The 20,749-nt window shown below is 51.2% G+C and overlaps 1 protein-coding gene across 3 annotated transcripts in view; it reads left to right on the top strand.

Moving 5' to 3' along the window:
- The first annotated feature begins 1,088 nt into the window (after positions 1–1,088).
- The window catches only part of Pkn1 (protein kinase N1), a 32,649-nt gene continuing 12,988 nt past the window's right edge, over positions 1,089–20,749 (top strand). The window contains exons 1-10 of one of the 3 annotated variants that reach the window (XM_030243621.1): positions 1,089–1,303; positions 6,154–6,310; positions 7,334–7,634; positions 9,070–9,221; positions 13,086–13,230; positions 15,489–15,634; positions 16,054–16,267; positions 16,677–16,871; positions 18,981–19,090; positions 19,173–19,316. In XM_030243621.1, the coding sequence (XP_030099481.1) occupies positions 6,275–6,310; positions 7,334–7,634; positions 9,070–9,221; positions 13,086–13,230; positions 15,489–15,634; positions 16,054–16,267; positions 16,677–16,871; positions 18,981–19,090; positions 19,173–19,316 (1,443 nt within the window). In that variant the 5' untranslated portion in view covers positions 1,089–1,303; positions 6,154–6,274. Of the gene's footprint in view, positions 1,304–6,153; positions 6,311–7,333; positions 7,635–9,069; positions 9,222–13,085; positions 13,231–15,488; positions 15,635–16,053; positions 16,268–16,676; positions 16,872–18,980; positions 19,091–19,172; positions 19,317–20,749 lie in introns of those variants that run through there. The other 2 variants (NM_177262.4, NM_001199593.1) reach the window with 2 other exon arrangements.

Below are 20,749 nucleotides of genomic sequence, written 5' to 3'. Positions count from 1 at the left end.
GATTAAAATAGGAGTTGAAGAGATAGAAGCAATACTACTCTTGTAGAAAACTCAAGTCTGGACCCAGCACCCAGGTGGTGCAGTCCACAAACAGTTTATAACTTCCTTTTAGGGCATCCCATGTCTTCTTCTGACCTCCAGAGGCACCCACACACATGTGCATAACTCACACAAAGAAACACATATATACACATGCAAGAAATTAAATATGAGTCTTTTCTAGCAAATAGTATAAGATTAGTCTTTTGGACAGTAATTAAAATCATTATCTCTCCTACCTTATAGGACTTTTAAGGAGATGTTTTAATCCTCCTCACCCAGTAAAACTTTTGTTTATACAAAGCGCCCCCCCCCCCCCCGCTCCATTCTAGGAAATTGATCGCTTGGAGCAGTGACCCCTTTCCCCTTCAATTTCCTCTGCGCCAATTTTCTCAGACTAGCCAATTGAATAAGACTGCGAGGTCACCTGAGTTAGAATAGAAACCATATGCACTTCCTGTCTTCTCTTTGCTTTTCCGCAGCGCACTGTCTTGATGAAGAGTAAAGTTTGCCTTGTTCGGACATTTCATTTTGAAGGATGGTCTCTTTCTTTGCCACCCCGAAACTTATTCCTAACACACATGAATCAAAATAAAGTCTTTAAAAAAATGAGCTAAAAGTGACAACTGCTGGCATTTATTGTGCACTTGGGATCTATACACTTGCCCTACTCTTCCTCAAGTTTTACAGACATCCTAGTCCTGAGGGGTATTGTGTTCCCCCAAGGCCCAGGACACTGGGATTTGAAGTCAGGCTCTCCCTGTGTTTGCCTCCCGGGAAACGGGAGGGAGGATGCCTCTGTGCAGCTGGGCCGTGTGTGTCGAGGGTGGTGGTGGACGGTGACCATTGCATTCAAAGGGGTTGGAGGCGGGGGACAAGGCCTCTGAGGCTCGCGGTCGCTTAGGCCCGCTCAGAGTCCCCTACGCTACAAGGAGCGCTTGCCGCACCCCACAGCCAACAGGGACCCTATTTCCCCGCTGCAAGCCCCGGGGGCCGCCGGGAGCCCCGCCCCCGCCCCGCCTCCTCCCCAGGCGCGGACCTCGGCGCTCACGTGACCCACCCTGCAGCCGCTGGGGCCGGAGGGCGCAGCTCGGCGGAGGCCTGGCCAGGCCGGGCCGAGCGCAGCAGGCCGGAGCGCGCCGCGCGCCTGGGAGGGTCTGGGCGCCGCGCCTCCCGCCGCACCCGCCCGCGCGCTCGCAAGCCCTTCCTTGGCGCTGGGACCCCTGGCGGGCGGCCGGAGGACATGGCCGGCGACGCCGTACAGGTAGGCGACTTGTCCGCACCCGCGGGGCGGCCAGAAGGCGCGGAGGACCCCAGGCACGGGTAGAGTCCCGGACGAGGTCCCCATCGGGAGCCCGCGCGGGCCCTTGTAGCAGGTGGAGGCGCCGACCGGGTCGGAGGAAGGGGTGCTGTTCGGGATTCTACCCCAGCATCCCCTCCTTTGGCCCTCCCCGAGAGTCAGCGTGTGTAGCGGGGTCCCCACTTCGGTGTCCGAGGCTAGCTGCGGATCCCGGTGCCTGTCGTCCCCACATCCTACTCTGGGTCCTGCAGCGTTCGGTTTCTGTCAGGTGCCGCTTCACCTGGAGCAGGTGCCTGGCACCCTGCCCCGGACCGGAGGAGTGCCCGGCCCGATCCCCTCCCCCGCACAACAAAGCCCGGGCCACCCCCGCCTGCAGACGTCTTTACGATGGTCTTGACGCCACCCAGATGGGCACCTGTTGGAGGAAGTGTCTAAGTCACTTCACTAGGCCTGAGGCCGGGTTCCTCCTTCCGCCTTGTTCCCCATAACCACCCTTCAGGCTGACAGATGGAGCTGTAACCCAGGTGGGGCGTGTCCTGTCACACAGACAGGAAGGATTTTATGTCTGGAAGGTGACAGGGCTGGGTCTCTACTCCCTCGCAACAGACACCTGTGACTGGCATCTGCCAGCCACATGGCCTTCCCTGTGTGACCTGTTGGGCGTTACTGAAGCAGGGTCAGGGTCGGGGTGACTGACTCCCCACTCTAATTCAGTGGCCCAAAATCTGAGATCTTTGTATCTTTGTGGCTCCATTAATTCGTCACCATGCAGTCCATTGTCCTGTGTAACTGGTTCTCATCTCCTTCTACACCTGCCCCCATGTCTCCCCTGTACCCTTCTGTACCCGTCTTCCCCAGTCCTGCTGATGGCCTGCCGGCCTTGCCGAGGAGCTGGGCGTATCTGGTGCTGCCGATCTCACAAGGTCAGACCTCCAGGCTGATGCACCGGTGCCGGCTCCCCTTCAAGCCCACTGAGGGCTGTGCAGGGCTGTCCCAGTACATGCATGTGCTTGGTGTGTCCCGAGTAGGACGCACATGGAGGCTGTGATTCCCAGAATGAGGCTGGACCTACATCTTGGTCCCCGTCCCGTCTTCTCCCTTATGTTCATTCCCGCTTGGACTTGCTGCCTGGTTCCACCGTCTCCGTGCCTGTCTGTTCTGTGTCTGGCAAACGGATGTCCTGTCTAGATTCTGGAAACGCCCCAGGCATTGAAATCTCAGGAAGTGGGGTTTTGGGTTCCTAGCCACTTTGCCAAGAGGGTTTCCCCAAGGTGACAGTTCTTGGTCTGCTGTCTGCAGATCTGTAATGGCAGGTGGAGAAGCTGACCTTCTAATTCCTCAAGACCAGGCCAGGCGTTTGCCCTGCTGCCCTCAAGTGACTCCTTGTCCCTGGGCAGAAGTGAGTCACCGAGGAGGAGGACCCAGGAGGCCCTGCCTCCCTGCCTGCATGCTTTTCACATTCCCAGGCCTTCTCTGCTGGAGGTGGGGCCAAGGACCTTCACCTCTCCTCTTTGCTTGAGCTGGCCCTGCTCCTGGCTGTGTACCTGCTTTGCCTGCTGGGTTGGGGGCGCTGGTGGGCGACAGTGGGTGGGGCCTGGTCATGACAGAGTATTGTTCAGTGAGGCCAGGTTTAAATACCAATGCTGCCTTCCCTAATGAGTTCTTGGGTCAAACACTTTTACCTTACAGAGTCTTGTTTCTGTTTTGGAGGAGGCAATGGGGTTAGGAATGGTATGAGGGTCTGGTGGTGGTAGTGCACACCTTTGATTCCAGGACTTGGGAGGCAGAGGCAGGGGGATCTCTGAGTTTGAGGTCAGACTGGTCTATAGAGTTCTAGGACAGCCAGGGCAACTCAGAAAAACCCTGGGTGGGGGTGGGGAGGTGGGGGGAGTGAGGGTGAGATGATGGCTATGCAGAGAGAGGTGGAGCCTCAGCCAGTTCTGTGCTTCTCTGACACCTTTACTTTGAACATAGAGCTTGACAGTCTAGGCTGGGAACCCACACCCCTTCCCAAGGCCCCAGCAATGGCCTTGTGTGGGGGTCATTGTGTAGTGGGGCTGTCCTGTGTACCTCGGAATGTTGACATGGATAGGTGTCCCCTGTATACTTTGGTTGTAATGACAACAAGAATGACCCCAGACATTGACATGCGTTTCTCAAGGCGATGAGAAGACGACCCTACCTTCACTGAGAGCACAGCTATGGCCTCTTTGAGCATCGGTTTCCCCCTATGGTGACTACTGCTCAGATACACAGTGAGGAGATGACAGGGTCACAGGATCTGTGCTCTTGGCCTGCAGCCTCATCCGAAGGGCTTAAGAGCCTAGGAGAACATTGCTCATTGTGATGGTGATGGCTCACTACTTCTAGGTGTGCTGGACGTGGGATTCTTCCCAGCTAATGTGAATCTTGGCTCTGTCTCTTGCTGCCTGTGGGACCTGGAGCAGGGGGCCTCAGCTAGTTTGTCCATCCGTCTGTCCTTCCTTCCTTCCTCTCTCTCTCTCTCTCTCTCTCTCTCTCTCTCCCTCTCTCCCTCTCTCTCTTTCTCTCTTATCTGTCTTATCATCTCTAGCATCTACATCTTGCTGTGCTAGGTGCAAAGGTGCCTGTTACAATCCTATCTCTGGCAAGTAGGAAGCAGGAGGATCAGGAGTTCAAGGCCAGCCTTCACTATGTATTAAATTCAGAGCCATATGGGTTATATGAGACAGAGCCACAAAATGAAACATAGTACCTGACACATGGAGGACGTTCTCTGAGACCTGGGTGAGGCTGGAGCAGGCGCTGTTTTGTTGCTCTTGAGGTACAGAGCTTGTGTGTGCTACCAAGCTTCACCCTCTGATATCACCACCACTACCATTACTTTTATTTATTTGTTATTTTTAATTATATATGGTGGGGGGGTATGTACACATGCCCACAGAAGCCAGAGAGGTCTGATCCACCCAGAACTGAAGTTACAGGCATCTGTGAGCCATTTGTCAGGGGTACCTCGAACTCAGAAATCCGCCTGCCTCTGCCTCCCAAGTGCTGGGATTAAAGGCGAGCGCCACCATGCCCGGTGATATATTTTTTTTTTAGAGCAGTTTTAGGATCATGGCAAAATCCAGGGGGAAATAGAATCTCATATGTATCTTGATCCTGATATAAACAGCCTTGTAACTGCTATCTCTGACAGTTGAGATTTAGTAAATAGTTGCGGGCTGCTGTTTGGGGCCACTCAGGGTTGTTTCTTCCTGGTGTTGGCATCAGGGAGCGACTACTAAGCCAGGTGGGCTCCCTAGGCCTCTGCTGTGAGCAGTCAGGGTGGACATCTGGGTAGGAGGAAGCAGGAAGTTGATGCTGCCTGTGTACCGGAAGCATGCATGCAGCGTTTGTGTGTGTGTGTGTGTGTGTGTGTGTGTGTGTGTGTGTGTGTGTGTGTGTGTGCGTGCGCGTGCGTGCGCGCACACACACGTTTTCTCTCTCTCTCTCTCTCCCCTACAGAACTTGCTGTTCTGATACTTAAGGGGAAGTTGGGGACAAGGGACAAGTGGGAGGGTCTCTCAGTAGTGACATGAACACGCATTAGCAGGGCTGAGGGCCTGAAGAACCTGAGGGCCTGAGGTGGTGCATCTAAAAAGAAGTGTCAGCATGTACAAGCCCTTTACCACACACACAACACACACACACACACACACACACACACACACACACACACTCTCACACACATACAGTTGCACGTAGGCATGCACATGTGTATGAGCTTGTGGGCTATGGCCACTTGGCAGGTGGAGGGTTTGTGAGTAGCTTCCAAGGGACGAAAACTAGCACCCAAAGCTGTTTGTTTATCAGGGTGTGTGCAGGCAGGTGTGGGAGTGTGCATGTTTATGAAGCTGTGTCCTACCTCCATGCTGATACCGATGGGAGCAGTATGTGTGAGACTGCTCTGCATTCCTGAGCCTGGGTCCCAGACATACACCTGCAGGCGGCCGTGTGTGAATTAGCATTCTGTGCACACACTGAGCCAGGCACAGACCTGCAGAGCTAGACGCGCACACCTTTGGGAACTTATGTTCTACCTACACATTCGTGCAGGTGGGGACTGGTCTAGTCTGCTTTCCGTCACTGTGATAAAAGACTGACCAAAAGCAACTTGGGGAGGAAAGGGTTGGTTTGGTTTTATAAATTATAGTCCATCATGGAATGAAGTCAGGGCTGGAGCTCAAGACAGAAGCTTAAAGCAAAACCACAGAGGAGCACTGCTCACTGGCTCACTTCCTCTGGCTTGCTCAGCTTCTTTTCTTATCCCAGGTCCACCTGCCCAGGATGGCACTGCCCACAGGGAGCTGGGCTCTCCCACATCAGTTAGCAATGAAGAAAATATCCCATAGACACGCCCACAGGCCAATCCGACAGAGGCAATTCCTCAATTGAGGTGTGCAAATCTCACACTCGCAGAGCTGGAACTCTGACCACACCTATAAGACTGTGGTCCACACACATGCTGTGTACCACACAATATCCTGCCTGCTACATAATATACTGTGGATGTGTGTATCCAATGTGTCAGGCATTGAGGACTGTTTCTCCCTGGCTTGTCTCCAGAGAAGCAGGCATGGCCATTTAGGGGTTGATGTGGGAAGAACCTCTTCCATGGCACACACCCTTAATCCCAGTACCTGGGATATAGAAGCAGATATATGAGCTCTAAGCCACCCTGGTCTGCATAGTGAATTCCAGGTCAGCCAGAACTACATAGAGAGACCCTGACTCAAAAACAAAACAGAACAACTCCCAACCCCAAACAAAAACAACCAAAAAACTTGCCCTAGAGCTGGCCTGGCGCAGAGGATGCTGGGAACTGGAAGGGAAGAGGAAGTGGCAGTCCAGAGGCCCTGGCAGGGCTGAGGTTCAGGAAGAGGGCGAGGCTCTTAGACCAGACCTACGACCCAGATGGCAGCTGATCCCCCTTTGGATTCGGAGCTGGAGGTAGGGCTGGGATCTCCTCAGCATGGACGAAGGAGACGTGGGGTCACATGGGGTGGCAGAAATTGAGGTTCTGTTCTGGGTGCCTCTCGATTGGCGACTAAGCATAGGAAGGAGGAAGGGAACTGGTGATATCTCTCCAGGTTGGGGGGTGGTGAAACTTGGGTGCTGTGTCAGCGCTCAGCTTTGGGAGATGTGGGAGGAGATGAGCTCTGCTCTTTGGAGTACCAGATATAGAAGATAACAAAGCAAGACCATATAGTTTGGGAATGTAGATGAGAGACGTCTGGATATGTTTCTAAGGACAGCAAAAGAAACAGTAGCCTGCTCTGGGACTTCCTGGTTAGGAATGCAGGACACCAGGAGAGAAAGGGGGTCATCTGACCCTTCTGGAAGAACCCCATTGCATAGGTAACAAATTAAGGGAGACAGGCCATACCTGTGGGGACCCTGGTGTGCACACAGGGAAGGAAGGAGACTTGTGCTTGGCCTGGTCTTCACCTTCCTGTTTTCTTATTGATATTATTTTCTTGTTATGTGTATGTGTCTGTGGTGTTATGTCCATATGCACACCAGTGCCTGCTGAGGCTAGAGGCATTGCGTCCCCCTGGATTTGGAATTAGAGGCTGGAAACTGAATTCAGCTGCTCTGCCAGAGCACTATGTGTTTTTAGCTGCTGAGCCATTTCTCCAACCCCTGACTTATTTATTCATTTACTCATTCATCCATTGATTCATGCATCTATGTGTGTGTGGGAGGGGTGTCAGAGGACAACCTTTAGGAATTGATCATCTCCTTCCACTATGTAGATTCCTAGGAGATGAACTTAGGCAGGCTTGGCAGCAAGAGCCTTTACCCCTAAACCATCTCTCTGGCCAAGACATCCCATTTATGAGCGTCAGGCCTCTGTCCTTGGGATTTTGGGGTGGAGTAGGATAGGGTGGTGGTGGGTCAGGTGATCTGTGTTCTGGTGAGGCCACCTGCCCTCTAGCTTCTGACCTTGTGTGTGTGGTCCCTCCCCTACAGAGTGAGCCTCGAAGCTGGTCGCTGCTGGAACAGCTGGGTCTGGCTGGGGCTGACCTGGCAGCCCCCGGGGTGCAGCAACAGCTGGAGTTAGAGCGAGAGCGACTGAAGCGGGAGATACGGAAGGAGCTGAAGCTGAAGGAGGGCGCTGAGAACCTGAGGCGAGCCACCACTGACCTGGGCCGTAGCCTGGCCCCTGTGGAGCTGCTGCTGCGGGGCTCCGCTCGACGCCTAGACTTACTGCACCAGCAGCTGCAGGAGCTGCATGCACATGTGGTGCTGCCTGACCCTGCAGCTGGAAGCGGTGAGCAGAAAGCCTGGGAGCTGTGTTCTGTCAGGATACTGTCCTGGGTTCACAGAAGCCACAGGAGAGGCCAGGCTTACAGGGCCACTAGCACCTGGATGAATACAGTCACACCTGTTTCCCAGACCCCACTCAAAGCTGTCTTTGGCATTAGGAGTACCTAGATATAGACTCACCAGCATCCAGGTAACACCAGAGACCCACACTGTCACCAGATACCTAAGGACACCATTACAACTATTTTCAGACAACGACTGAGAAACATGCTATCACATGAGAATCCAGAAGCCCACAGTCACACTAACAGACACCCAAATACTGCACATCTGTCACCCTCATGGCTCCCTAAATCATTCCAATATGTAAAGAAGGAAGGAAAGAAGGAAGGAAGGAAAGTGGAGAACAAGTGAGTAACTTACCTGATGTCCCTCTGGCTTCTGTGTATACACATGTGCATGCACACATGTGTACTTGTACATAAAGAAAACCCACAACACAATTTATCATTGCCAGAGTTCAGTCACTTTATGTGTGTACATGCAGTAACAAAGCAATGGTTCCTTCATCTTGTACCTAAGATGGTCATGGTCACAGGGACACCAGAAGACACCCAGAGTTTATACTGTCACACACATGTTCAGAGAAGTACAGTCAATTATGCCACCTGGGCAACACAGCAAACCCGATTACGTGATTCCAGAGACAGGAGCACAATCTCGTCCAAACAGCGTCCAAGGTTTGCGTCCTGTCACTTATACCTAGAGAGACACACTAACTAACCCACAATGACACTAGAGCTCTCCCACTAGGTCACACCAACCTTGAGAGGTATCCCACCACTGTCCCATCCACAGCAGACTCTACCTACAGCCTACAGGCTCAGCCCCTCTACATATGGCTGTGTCAGCTTTTGGGGTCCAATACTGCTGGAGTTCAGCCAAGAGTCTCATAAGCCCTTTCTGCAGTTCCCCACCACTGCATCTCTCTTGTGTTACAGACCTCACCTCTGACAACGACAACAGCCAAGTCTCAAAACAATCCTAGAAACCCCTAGAGATCAGAACTGAGCTGTACCAACAAGAAGCAGTGTCATTGTAAGCTCACACATATACACTGTTACACCCACATCTAGGGTTCTACCACCAGTGGCCTACAGACATAATCACACACACACCAGTGGGCTTATACACCCTAAGGCAGATGGGGGCATTTTTTCCAGCTAACCCTGAAGACCTGCATACCTGGTCACTAACTCACTCTCCCTCATGCTGAAGCCCAGTCTGTCACTGAGAGCCAGATGTCTCCTGCCCGTGTACTGGCCCCTAGGCTCCTTTTCTGGATGAAGGTTTCCTATTGGCTGGGACAAAATCTCCCAGGTCTCCTGGGTACACTGAAGTGACCACTGTGTGATTCTCTTCTTTTCTTGTTTCCTCAGATGCTACCCAATCCCTTGCAGAGGGCAGCCCTATCTGCTCATCCACCAACCTGAGCAGAGTGGCTGGGCTGGAGAAGCAGCTGGCCATTGAGCTCAAGGTCAAACAGGGGGCAGAGAACATGATCCAGACCTATAGCAATGGCAGCAGCAAGGTGAGACCACAGTGCTCCAGAACCTTTCGTCACTGTGACGGACCGGAGGCTGTGTCTCTCCCGTGTGCTCCCTGCCTCTGACTTATCTACTCTGGGCATCATATTATTGCAGTACATGGCCATTTGTCTGTGGCTCTGCAGACACTTGCACAGAGATGTTCAGAGAGGTGAGGAGGATGTAGTTCCAGCTGGTACAAACTGGGCTATGAGTCCTCAGTCCAGTGGAGGTCCAGACTTTGTAGTTGAGAGCACTGAGGCTCAGAGAAGTGAAAGAGCAAGGCTGAGGTCAAAAGCTGAACTGGAGTGGCAACTTTGGAATTTTTGTTTCTTTACAAACTCAGAAAAAAGAATGTATTTTCATTTTAATCCAAGGTGTGGGATATGGGACTGCTTCTGACTGTCCACAGCAGCTGACTATGATTTGCCTCGTGCTCTAGCAGGGGCATGGTTTTGCCAGCTCCATATTGTTTCTGCAGTTGTGTAACACTTGAAATTCTGGGAACTTCTCAGAGGATATATAAATGCTACAGTCCTGATAGGTGGGTGTAGCTGGTGGTCATTCAGGGGGGATGGTTGCAGTTTGTTAGTAGTTGTACTCAAAGAAGAAAGGAGAAGAAAGAAATAAGACTCCAGGATTCCCCCTCCCTCCCTCTCCCCTCTATCCTTTCTCTCCTATCTAGTGATAGGGGTGAAACCAGGGGGATAATGGTTGGGGAAAAGAAGAACCCATAAAATAGCACAAGACAGGCAATAAGTGGTGCCCAAACATGGAAAGTGAAGGATAAAAATGGGAAATTAGAGAAAACAAACAGGGAATGGAGGAATGGATTTTGTTTTTTCAAGACACCAGCAAAAAATGTATTGTAGCTGTTGCCACTGGGATGTTTCCTGCTTTGCTCCCAAAGGGTTTTTTTTTTTTTTCTTCTTTTTCTTTTTTGTATATTTTGCTTTGAAAAAGGTTGAAGGACTGGCTGGGCAGCTGGAAAAGTTGCTAGTGGAAATGGAAGGGCCTGAGAAACAAACAAACATGACTGAAATGGAGAAAAGAAGGGGGCCACTCTGCTCTCTCTTCTGAAGGGTTGGAGTTGACCGTGCATGGGAGAGGTTGCGGATAGAGGTGGTGAGCACCAGGAAAGAGAGAAGAAAAGGCTCAGTCCTGAGAGCAGGAGTTTCCCTCAGGAGGAAAGACGGAAAGAAACTGTGCCCGAAGGCAGTCAGGTCAGAAACCGGCTGAGGAAGTGAGAGGACAAGCTGATGAACTGGTTAGAGAGAGAGAAGGGGTTAACCTCGAACCAGCTACAGCTCCAGAGATGGAGGAGGGGCAGCTTGGCCTTAGGAGATCACCACTAGTTAGTTGTACAGCATGGGCCTGCTGACGGTGTGGAAAAGGGTCATGGGGACATAGGATGGCATCCTCGAGGCATGATAGAGCTACAGTCTTTTAAAGGACTGTGACTTCTTAGGAATGCACTAGCTTTATATGAAACAAATTCTAAATAACTGTGCTACTCAAAATAGAATTATTCTCCAAGACTAGAAGGGATTGGTGACAGCTTAGACACCAGTCTGCAGTTGCCATGGTTAACATGGTGGGGGGAAGAAGCTGCAAATATTGGATCACGAAGTAGAACGAGGGGATGAATACAGTAAAAGACGAGGTGTTGGGTGAAGGGCGGTACTCTGATATACAAGAACAGATTCAATTTGATGATGTTACTATAGAACGTTGTCACTTAGTGGCTTTAAGAGCTTGGGACAGGGCTGGTGAGATGGCTCAGTGGGTAAGAGCACCCGACTGCTCTTACGAAGGTCAGAAGTTCAAATCCCAGCAACCACATGGTGGCTCACAACCATCCGTAATGAGATCTGACTCCTTCTTCTAGAGTGTCTGACACTCCCTTTTCTGGAGTGTCTGAGGACAGCTACAGTGTACTTACATATAATAAATAAATAAATAAATCTTAAAAAAAAAAAGAGCTTGGGACAAAGCTGAGGAGCCCAGGAGAAAGTCCACCTCATTTACAAAGATTATATACAAGGTTCTGAAGAGGCCTTCACTGATTTTTTTATTTTTTATTATTTTTATTATTATTTTTTTTTCTTTTTGGTTTTTTGAGACAGGGTTTCTCTGTGTAGCCCTGGCTGTCCTGGAACTCACTCTGTAGACCAGGCTGGCCTCGAACTCAGAAATCCACCTGCCTCTGCCTCCCGAGTGCTGGGATTAAAGGTGTGCACCACCACGCCCGGCTTATTTTTTATTTTTATTTTTTTTACAAAAATTAGTCTCAGCTGTGAACAAAGCCATATTAGACTATCAAGCAAGACAGGTGTTGATAGAGGACTTGGTTATGAAAATTTGAATACCAAATGTAAAAAAGTTATTAGACCATTAAAGGTTCAAGCAGTGCCTATAGATGATTGGATAAGGGATATGACCAATGTTGGATCTAACATGTGCCATGCTAATATAGTAGGTCAGGTTTAGCTATAGGTGTCCAATATCAAAATGCCTGGTACTTCAATTACAGGAAATTCAGTCATTTGCAAAGAGACTGTGACTAAGCCGCTAAAAGTCTTACATCTCAAAATGCCTGGTGCTAAATTGTGGGAAATATTGTCATTTGAAAAAAAATTGAATGAGGCATCTGTATAAGGAAATGTGTTTTCTAAATATAAACCAGAAGGAAGGTCCAGTCTCCAGGAGTGTGCAGGTGATGTGGCAAGAATTGCTGTTGGACTGATGAGTGTGTCGGACCAAGAGAGTTATCCAGGGCAGTTTCTAACTATCCAGAATTGGCCCTGCGGCCTATCTTGAGGCCACACAGAAAAAAAGTAGGAACAGTTTGCTTCTTGTCAGCCGGGAAATAACAAGCAGGCAGAAAAACCTCAATACTCAGCAAGAGAGAGTCACCAGGTTATAGGAAAAACCATGGAATTAAATCAACCGATATACTATAAGAACATCAGAGCGGAAGCCAGTGAGAGCTTTGCCTGGAGGATGCAGATGTGTTTATATTTCCACAGGGAAGCAAAAGCTGTGGGTCCCATCAGAACTGATCAAGATAGGAACCCAGCAGGAGAGGGCTCCTGAAAGTCTTGGCCACGGACCCGAAAAGCACTTATTTCATTGAAAATGTCTGTTTATAATCTCCCGCTACACACAGTTCATGGCTTAAAACAGAAGGGAGAAACGTAGTGACAGCTTTAGAGTTTTGGTTTCTTTAAAAACACAGAAATATTATAATCCCAGGAGTGGAATATGGGCTGCTCCAGACTGTCCACAGCAGCTGACTATGATTTGCCTCATGCTCTAGCAGGGGCACAGTTTTGCCAGCTGCAGATAGTTATTGCAATTGGTGACATTTGGAGTTCTGGGGACTTTTCAGAGGGTACATAAATCAGCACGGCCCCAGTCGGCAGGGTTGGCGGTTGTTGGTCATACAGGGGGTTGATTGCAGTTTGTTAGTAGTCGTGCTCAAAGGAGAAAGGAGAGAGAAATTAGACCCAAGGATCCCGATCCCTCTCTCTGTCCCTGTCCCTCCCCCTCTCTCTCCTCCTCCCCTTCCCTCTCCCTCTCTCCCTACTGTTTCTCTCCCTCCCCTCTCTCCCTCTTTCTCTCCTATCTAGTGATGGGGGTGAAACTGAGGGGATAAAGGGTGGAAAAAGAAGAACACATGAAGTAGCAAAGACCAGCTACACTGAGTTGTTGGGTAGCAGAGCTGGGACTGAAGCCCATGGACTGCCTGCCTCTGCACTGGCCCAGGAGGCTGGGACTATGTGTCCTTGCTCTTACCTGTTATGATGTGGACAGCAGCTCAGACTTGAGTTCCCACTCTGCCTGCCACCTTCCATGTCTGTCCCCAGGACCGGAAGCTGTTGTTGACAGCCCAGCAGATGCTGCAGGACAGTAAGACCAAGATTGACATCATCCGCATGCAGCTTCGAAGAGCGCTCCAGGCACTACAGGCTGGAGAGCTGGAGAGTCAGGCAGCTCCTGATGAAGCCCAAGGTAAGACCCTTCTTGGACATTGGCTGCCTGCATTCAGCCTTCCAGGGGTCCACCTGCAACCCACAATGCCTATTCCTGTCTATTTCTGGTTGTTTCATTCAAGGTTTGGGCTAGGATAGTTGTTGCCAAACGCCACCCTCAGGCCAAATCCACCTGATTTTTTTCCCTCCCTCCCTCCCTCCCTCCCTCCCTCCCTCCCTCCCTCCCTCCCTCCCTCCCTCCCTCCCTTTTGTCCTTCCTTCCTTTTGTTGTGGTTAGGGTGGAATCCAGGGACTCCTATAAACTAGGCCTGTGTTTTTATCGAACCGTGACCCTAACCCTTCAATGATAAAATCTATGTGGCACTGTAGTACTTGGCAAACCCTATCCCTTGTTTTTAGGGTTGTTTTAAGATTTATCTGTGCCTGTGTGCATGCATGTGTGCATGTGTGTGTGCAGGTGCCTCAGGAGCCAGAAGGAGGCATCAGATCTCTGGAACTAGAGTCTCGGGTGGTTGTGAGTCATATGCCGTGGGTCTGGGTAAGCAGACTCCTCTGGAAGAGCAGAAAGCTTTTCTATAATCAAGCCATCTCTCTAGCCCCACCCCTGGTTGCTTTCAGTTTAGTTTTGAGACAGGATCTTTCTATAATAGCCCTGCCTGTCCTGGATCTTAGTATGTAAACCAGGCTGGCCTGTGACTCACAGAGGCAGAGTTCTTCCTGCCTCTGCCTCCTGAGTGCTGGAATTAAGCGTTTGTGTTACCATATCGAGCCTGTGATTGCGTTTTGAGATAGGGTGTCATTATGTAGCTCTGGCTAGCCTTGATCTATGTAGACCAGGCTGCCTCTAACAGATCGCCTGTCTCTGCCTCCATCCCCCACTCTATCCCTTTCTTTTTCTTTTTCTTTTTTTCTTTTGAGAAAAGATTTCACCCTGTGGCCTAAGCCAGACTTGAACTCTCAGTCCTCCTGCCGTCACCTGTGAGTGTTTGGAACCACAGGCTTGCACTGCCAGGCCCACATGCCTTTGTAAAGAAAGTTTTACTGGCATGTTTTCATGTTTGGTTTTTACCACATGCACAGAGCTGAGAAGTGGTTACTGAGCCTTGGTGAGCCAGGCGTAGTGACACAGGCCTCTCATCCCACATGCCTTTAATCACAGCACGCAGGGGGCAGAAACAGGCACATCTTTGGGAGTTCCTGGCCAACCGGGGCTACATGGTGAGGCAAAATAGAATAGAATAGAAACAACCATCACAGATGCCAAGGGCTGTCCTACTCACACTGGCCCTGGACTTGTGGTAATTCTCCTGCCTCAGTCTCCCAGATGCTATGGTTGATTACAGGCATGTGCTAATATGACCAACATTTTTTCTCTTGTTTCATTTTCCCTGTTATTTGTTTTTGTGTATGTGTTGGCACAAGTGAATGAGTCACCTTTTGGGAGTCAGTTCTCTCTCTCCCTCTCTCCCTCTCCCTTTCCTTCTCTTCCCCTCCCTCCCTCCCTCTCTCTCCCTCCCCCTCCCCCTCTCCTTCTCTGCTGGCCTAGAACTCACTCTCTGATCCCAGCTTCTGTGTCCCAGGTATGCTCCCCTCCGTCCCACTCTTGCTTGTTTTTTGGGTTTCTTGTTTTATTTGTTGATGCTGCTTTTTAGTGCTGGGGATGGAATCAGGCCCTCCTACACTGCAGTCAGGTGATGTACCAGTGAGTTACATGGCTGGCTCTGTTACTGCTCTGAGGGGCCATGCTCCCTCATGCCCTCACCTAACCCAATACCATCTCACTGTGGATGAGCTCCATATGCACACTGGTCCAGGGCACACACATTCAGTTTCTTACTGTGTCCCTATTGGTGGAAGTTCAGTAGGATGCAGAGGGTACCAGTGTCACATGAAAGTCTGAGTTTTGTATTTGAATATATGAGTGATGGCTGCTGGGCATAGATAATATCTGCCCTTGTAGATTACAGTGTTCCCTTTGTCCTAAGCTAGCCCCTGGGAATGACAAGGACTGTTACAATATATCTGTCTCTAAGCCTAGGTCATCAGTGTGCCTGTGTGTCATTGCTGTGAAGGTACTTGGGTAACCATGTCCCTAGACATTATGGTGTTTGAGTAAGAGTGACTGGATTTGGGTGGAAGGTGACAGTCCCTTCCAGTACAAGAATCATGATATGCTTTGGTGGCCATGTATGGTGAGCCTGTGCCTGAACATGGTGGCATGTCTGGGATCAGGCTAGTCTGAAGGTTGTCTCATGGTCCCATGGCCCATGTCCATAGGAGATCCAGAACTGGGAGCCGTAGAGCTACGCATTGAGGAGCTACGACACCATTTTCGAGTGGAGCATGCAGTGGCAGAAGGTGCCAAGAATGTCCTGCGCCTGCTCAGTGGGGCAAAGGCCCCAGACCGCAAGGCAGTCAGCGAGGTGACATTGAGGGTTCTGCTAGGGGCGTGGTATTTAAGGGACATAGGAGAGATAGGGGGTTCACAGCAACAGGTCCTGGTGAGGGTGGAGCTGTAACTCAGATGGACTGCCGCTAGGTGTGAGCCTTAGTAGGACAGGGGAGAGACAGTCCGTGTCTAAGCTAGGAGCAGTGGAGAGTCCCAGGGAGACCTGAGGCCTAGCCCAGAGCCTGGCAGAGGTGGGGCCCATCAAGAAACTTTAATGAGGGTGGGGCCTCAGAGGGCCCTGGCTCCAGCAGGGGGCAAAGCCTAGTTTCCAGGCTCTACCTTATGGGTCTAAGTAGGTTTGAGGTTTAGGCCTGAGGAAGAAGTTGCTGGAGGTGGGTGGGTTCTTGGGGAAGGGTCTATGCCTGTCCTCAGCTCTCTGCCTTCCTGCCTCAGGCTCAGGAGAAATTGACTGAGTCCAACCAGAAGCTGGGCTTGCTGCGGGAATCACTGGAGAGGCGCCTTGGGGAGTTGCCTGCCGATCACCCCAAGGGGCGGCTGCTTCGGGAGGAGCTCACTGCAGCCTCGTCCTCAGCCTTCAGCGCCATACTGCCTGGGCCCTTCCCTGCCACTCACTACAGCACCTTGAGCAAGCCTGCACCGCTCACAGGTGGGCTCCGGACTGACCACGCTCTTGGGACCACGCCCTGAGACCACTTGCCTGGATCTCCAGGCTCCCCAGCCCTGACTAAGCTTACCCTGTCGCCTCCTTGCCCTCTTATCCTGGTCCCCGTTTCCATCTCTACCAGCCAAGCAACCCCATCTTCCTGCTCTGTTCTGATTCTAGACTGTTGTCCTCACCCTCCTCCTTGTCCAGCAGCCGCTCCTGCAGCCCATCAGACCTTAGCCCCAGTCCTGCTGTCTCAGTCTTTTCCCTTGGCTGCTCTGAATGTCACCTCCTTAGACCCCTGCCTCTCTGACACCCTGTCAGAGCCCCACTGGCCGCCCTTCCTCAGCTGCCACTCTCCCTGTTGAGCTCTCTCCTCTGCCTCCCTCCCATGAGCCTGCCCCTCCTACAGGGACCCTGGAAGTACGAGTGGTGGGCTGCAAAAACCTTCCCGAGACCATCCCCTGGAGCCCTCCCCCCTCAGTGGGGGCATCTGGGACCCCCGAAAGCCGCACTCCGTTCCTGAGTCGCCCCGCTCGGGGCCTTTACAGCCGGAGTGGAAGCCTTAGTGGACGGAGCAGCCTCAGAGGGGAGGCAGAGAATGCCAGTGAGTGGTCATGGGGAGGCTGGGTGGTGGGTGGGTGGGGTGGTCGATTTGTAGCATTTTCTTTATTGATTTGACTATTTGCTTATTTATTTAAAGCCAGGGTTCACTCTGTTGCTTAGGCTGCCCTCAAACTCTGAGCTCAAGTGATTCATGGTTAGACAACTGAGTCAGCTGGTCCCATAGCTGCCATGGCTTCTATTCTATCTACACAGTGTCCGGGCCCTAGCGAGAGGACTCAGAGGTTAGGAGTGTGCACTGAGCTTGCAGAGGACCCCAGCCCTCATCAGGGGCCTTTAACTGCTGTCACCACAGTCAGTGGCTCCCATGCTCTTCTGACTTCCCTGCTCCCTACACCATGTGCACAACCTTCCGCACGCACACACGCACTCACACACACACACACACTTCAAAAATAAAAATTTGGGGCCAGAGAGATGGCTCAGCAGTTGAGAGCACTTGCTACTCTTGAAGAGCACCTGAGGTTCAGTCCCCAGCACCCACACAGCTGCTCACAACCACCCATAACTCCAGTTCTAGGGAGTCTGACACCCTCTTGTGACCTCTTCAGGTACCAGGTACACAAGTAGTGCAAATACATGCATGTAGAACACACATACACATAAAAGTAAAAGCAAATAGAAATAAAACAGTAACAAGAGAAACAGAACAAAACAAAATAACCCATAAATGTAAGAGAAGATGTAGAGAAATTGGAGCCTGTGTTGGCAGTGGGCAAAGTCAAACAGTCATCATGAGGAATAGAGCAGAGGCTTGGGGCACAGATCAGCAGTAGAGCTGCCTAGAACCCCCCAGTGAGAGCTGGAGTATGGCTGTGGTAGGCCTCCTGCATAGAACCCCCCCAACCCCCCAGTGGGATGGACGGGACTCAGTGAGAGAGCACCTGCCTAGAACCCCCAGTGAGGGCTGGAGTCACTGATTAGGGATAGACTACTTGCCTACTATATTTGAGGTCCTTCCATCCTAAGCCCAGCAAAAATAAAGGTGAAATTAGCGATAATCACGTGATCTAGCAGTTCAGCTTCTATATGTCCATCAGAGAACTGAGCAGGGGTTTGAGTTGGTAGATGCCCAATTTGTGGCATTATTCACAATGGCAGCAAGGGAGAAGCCGTGCCATGAGTGGACAGGTGCACGGTGTTCTGAACAGAGTGGGCTAGGATTCAGTCTTGGAAGTGAGGAGAGCATGAACCGTCCCTACGTACACAGACAGACACTGAAGGTGGTGCAGGAAGCAAAAGAAGCCAAGGACAGCCTGGTTCCACTCAGCATTTGCTAGAGCCACAGACCCACGGAGACAGGAAATAGGAGGAGCAGCAGGTGCTAGAGGCTAGGGAAGGGTGTCCTCATCTTCTGGAACTAAGGCTCAGAAGCCATCTGAAGGGCAGGAGATGACTGGTAGTGACGGGCACAGTGGTGCATGTGCTGAGCTCCAAGGATCTGTACTTACACAAGCCCGGTGGGCTGGGGACAGAGGTGAGGGGAAGCTAGTCTAGCACGAGTATGCCCCTTAGTTTGATTCCCAGCACCAGATAAACCAAGTACAGGAGCACACACCTGTAATCCCAGCAGGCTTGGAAGTAGAGACAGGACAGTCAGAAGTTCATTATCATCCTAAAAACATAGAGTATCCAGGGCCAGCCTGAGTTACACAAGACTGTCTCAAAAACAAACAAGCCAAACGCATATCTGATGTAGTCCTACAAGCCTTCCAGAATTTAGGAGGTAGAAGCAGGCAGATCAAAAATTATGGGCCAGCCTAGGATACATGAAACATTGTCTCAAACAGAAGAAAAATGAGGGCTGACATGTGTATGCCTGGAACCCTAGTACTCAGGAGGCTAAGGCAGGAGGATTCAAAGCCAATCTGGGTTATGCAGTAAGTTCTAGGCTAGCTTGGTCTTTAGAGTAAGATTGTATCTCAAAACCAAAAGAAAAACACAAAAATGAGCAACCCCTTCCCCCCAAACCCCAGTCTGAATTAAAGGCTTTATTGTGAAAGGCAAGCTGGCTGAGGGAGTTGAGGGGCTCTGACAGGATATGGAGCAAGCCCTCCCCTCCCCCTTTCCTGCCGCCCTCTCCTGGTTTCAGCTGAGGTCAGCACCGTGCTCAAGCTGGACAACACAGTGGTGGGGCAAACAGCCTGGAAGCCATGCGGCCCCAATGCCTGGGACCAGAGCTTTACCCTGGAGCTGGAGAGGGTGAGCCGTGCTCGGGGAATGGGAATTAGAAGGGGAGTTTAGGCGTCAGACACAGGAAGTGATGGCCCTGTTTCTTCTTAAGGCTCGGGAGCTGGAGCTGGCTGTGTTCTGGCGAGACCAGAGGGGTCTGTGTGCTCTCAAATTTCTGAAGTTGGAGGACTTCTTGGACAACGAGAGGCATGAGGTGCAGCTGGACATGGAACCCCAGGGCTGCCTGGTGGCTGAGGTACAGCCTGGTTTCTGACTTCTGACCCCAAGATGTTTCCTGCCTCCTTGCCTCCAATTGCTTAGCATGGGGAGGTTAATTTCAGAGGTTTCTGAATCTTCATGGGAAGTAAGCCTCACGAAGGCTGGGATTGGTGCCAGGCGAATCAGCAGCAACAGACCACATACGTGATCGTGTTCCCAGAAGGCTGGGCCTCGTCAATTGCATGTTGGTCTGGCAATAGGCAGGACTCAATGGGTAGAATGCTTGCCTAGCATGCACAAAGCCATGGGCCCCATTTCTAGTTCAGATAAAACTAGGTGTAGGTACTGGAGAGATGGCTCAGCAGTTAAGAGCTCTGGCTGCTCTCCAGAGGACCCAGATTTGATTCCCAACACCTACATGGCCACTTACAGCTGTCTGTAACTCCAGTTCCAGGGGAACTGACACCCTCTTTTGGCCTCAGTCACTAGGTTCTCATGTGTTGCACAGACATACATGCAGGCAAGACACTCATATACATTAAGCAAACAAACAAGCAAACATTAACACTAGATATAATACAACATCGAGCTACATGATGAGCAAGAGGACAGGAATATAAAGACTTTAACAAAAACACAGCCAAAGCCGAGTGAGTGGTGGTGCTCGCCTTTAACCCCAGCCCTCTGGAAGCAGAGGCAAGCAGACCTCTGAGTTTGTGGTTAGCCTGATCTACGTAGTGTGTCCCAGGCCAGTCAGGTCTATAGAGAGACCCTGTCTGAAAAACAGAAAACATTTCTTCCACTGCAGCTTAGTGGAAGCACTGGGTGCGCCTCGTGTGTGCTGGGCTTGCACTGGAAGCTCTCGCTTCACCCCAAGCATCGCAGCAACAGACGCAGGTGGAGGCGGGTGTGGCTGCAGCTGACAGAATCTTCCTGAGAGCGGTTGTCACTGAGCCTACCGTGTTGAGTTCTGCCATGGGGAGAATGTTCTGTCTGAACTGTGGCTGGTCTAACTGGAAACCACTTTTTCCCACCGACGCTTTGAGTAATTTAAATGTGATTTCTACACATGGCATCTGCACAGGGACACTCCGGGTCTAGAGATCAGTGCCTGTATGTGCTGGAGTTGCAATCCTAGGCTGTCATCGTGGTTCACACAGGGATGGCCCACATCACTGCGGCTTCTGAAGCAAGGGGCCAGGCTCCATCCCTCCTGGCTCTGATTCAGTCTAAGAGAGGGGTCTGAGAATATATATTTCTGCCCACGGCCCCTTAGCCCTGTGAATCTGGGCTTGTTGCTCAGCATCTCACTATGCCAGCAGCATAAGTGGAGGAGGCGTGTGCACCCAATGGAATACAGAAGCAAAGAGACACAGGAGGGGGCTAGGCTCCCAATATCCTGTGTGTGGGCATACACCAGTGACCCCACTTCCTCACTCGAGGACCTCCTAAATAGAGCTACAGGCTTGT

This window comes from Mus musculus, chromosome 8 (genome assembly GCF_000001635.26).
Source record: "Mus musculus strain C57BL/6J chromosome 8, GRCm38.p6 C57BL/6J".
Taxonomy (NCBI): domain Eukaryota; kingdom Metazoa; phylum Chordata; class Mammalia; order Rodentia; family Muridae; genus Mus; species Mus musculus.
Note: the sequence above shows the minus strand (reverse complement) of the source record. Positions and strands in the feature narration are given on the sequence as shown.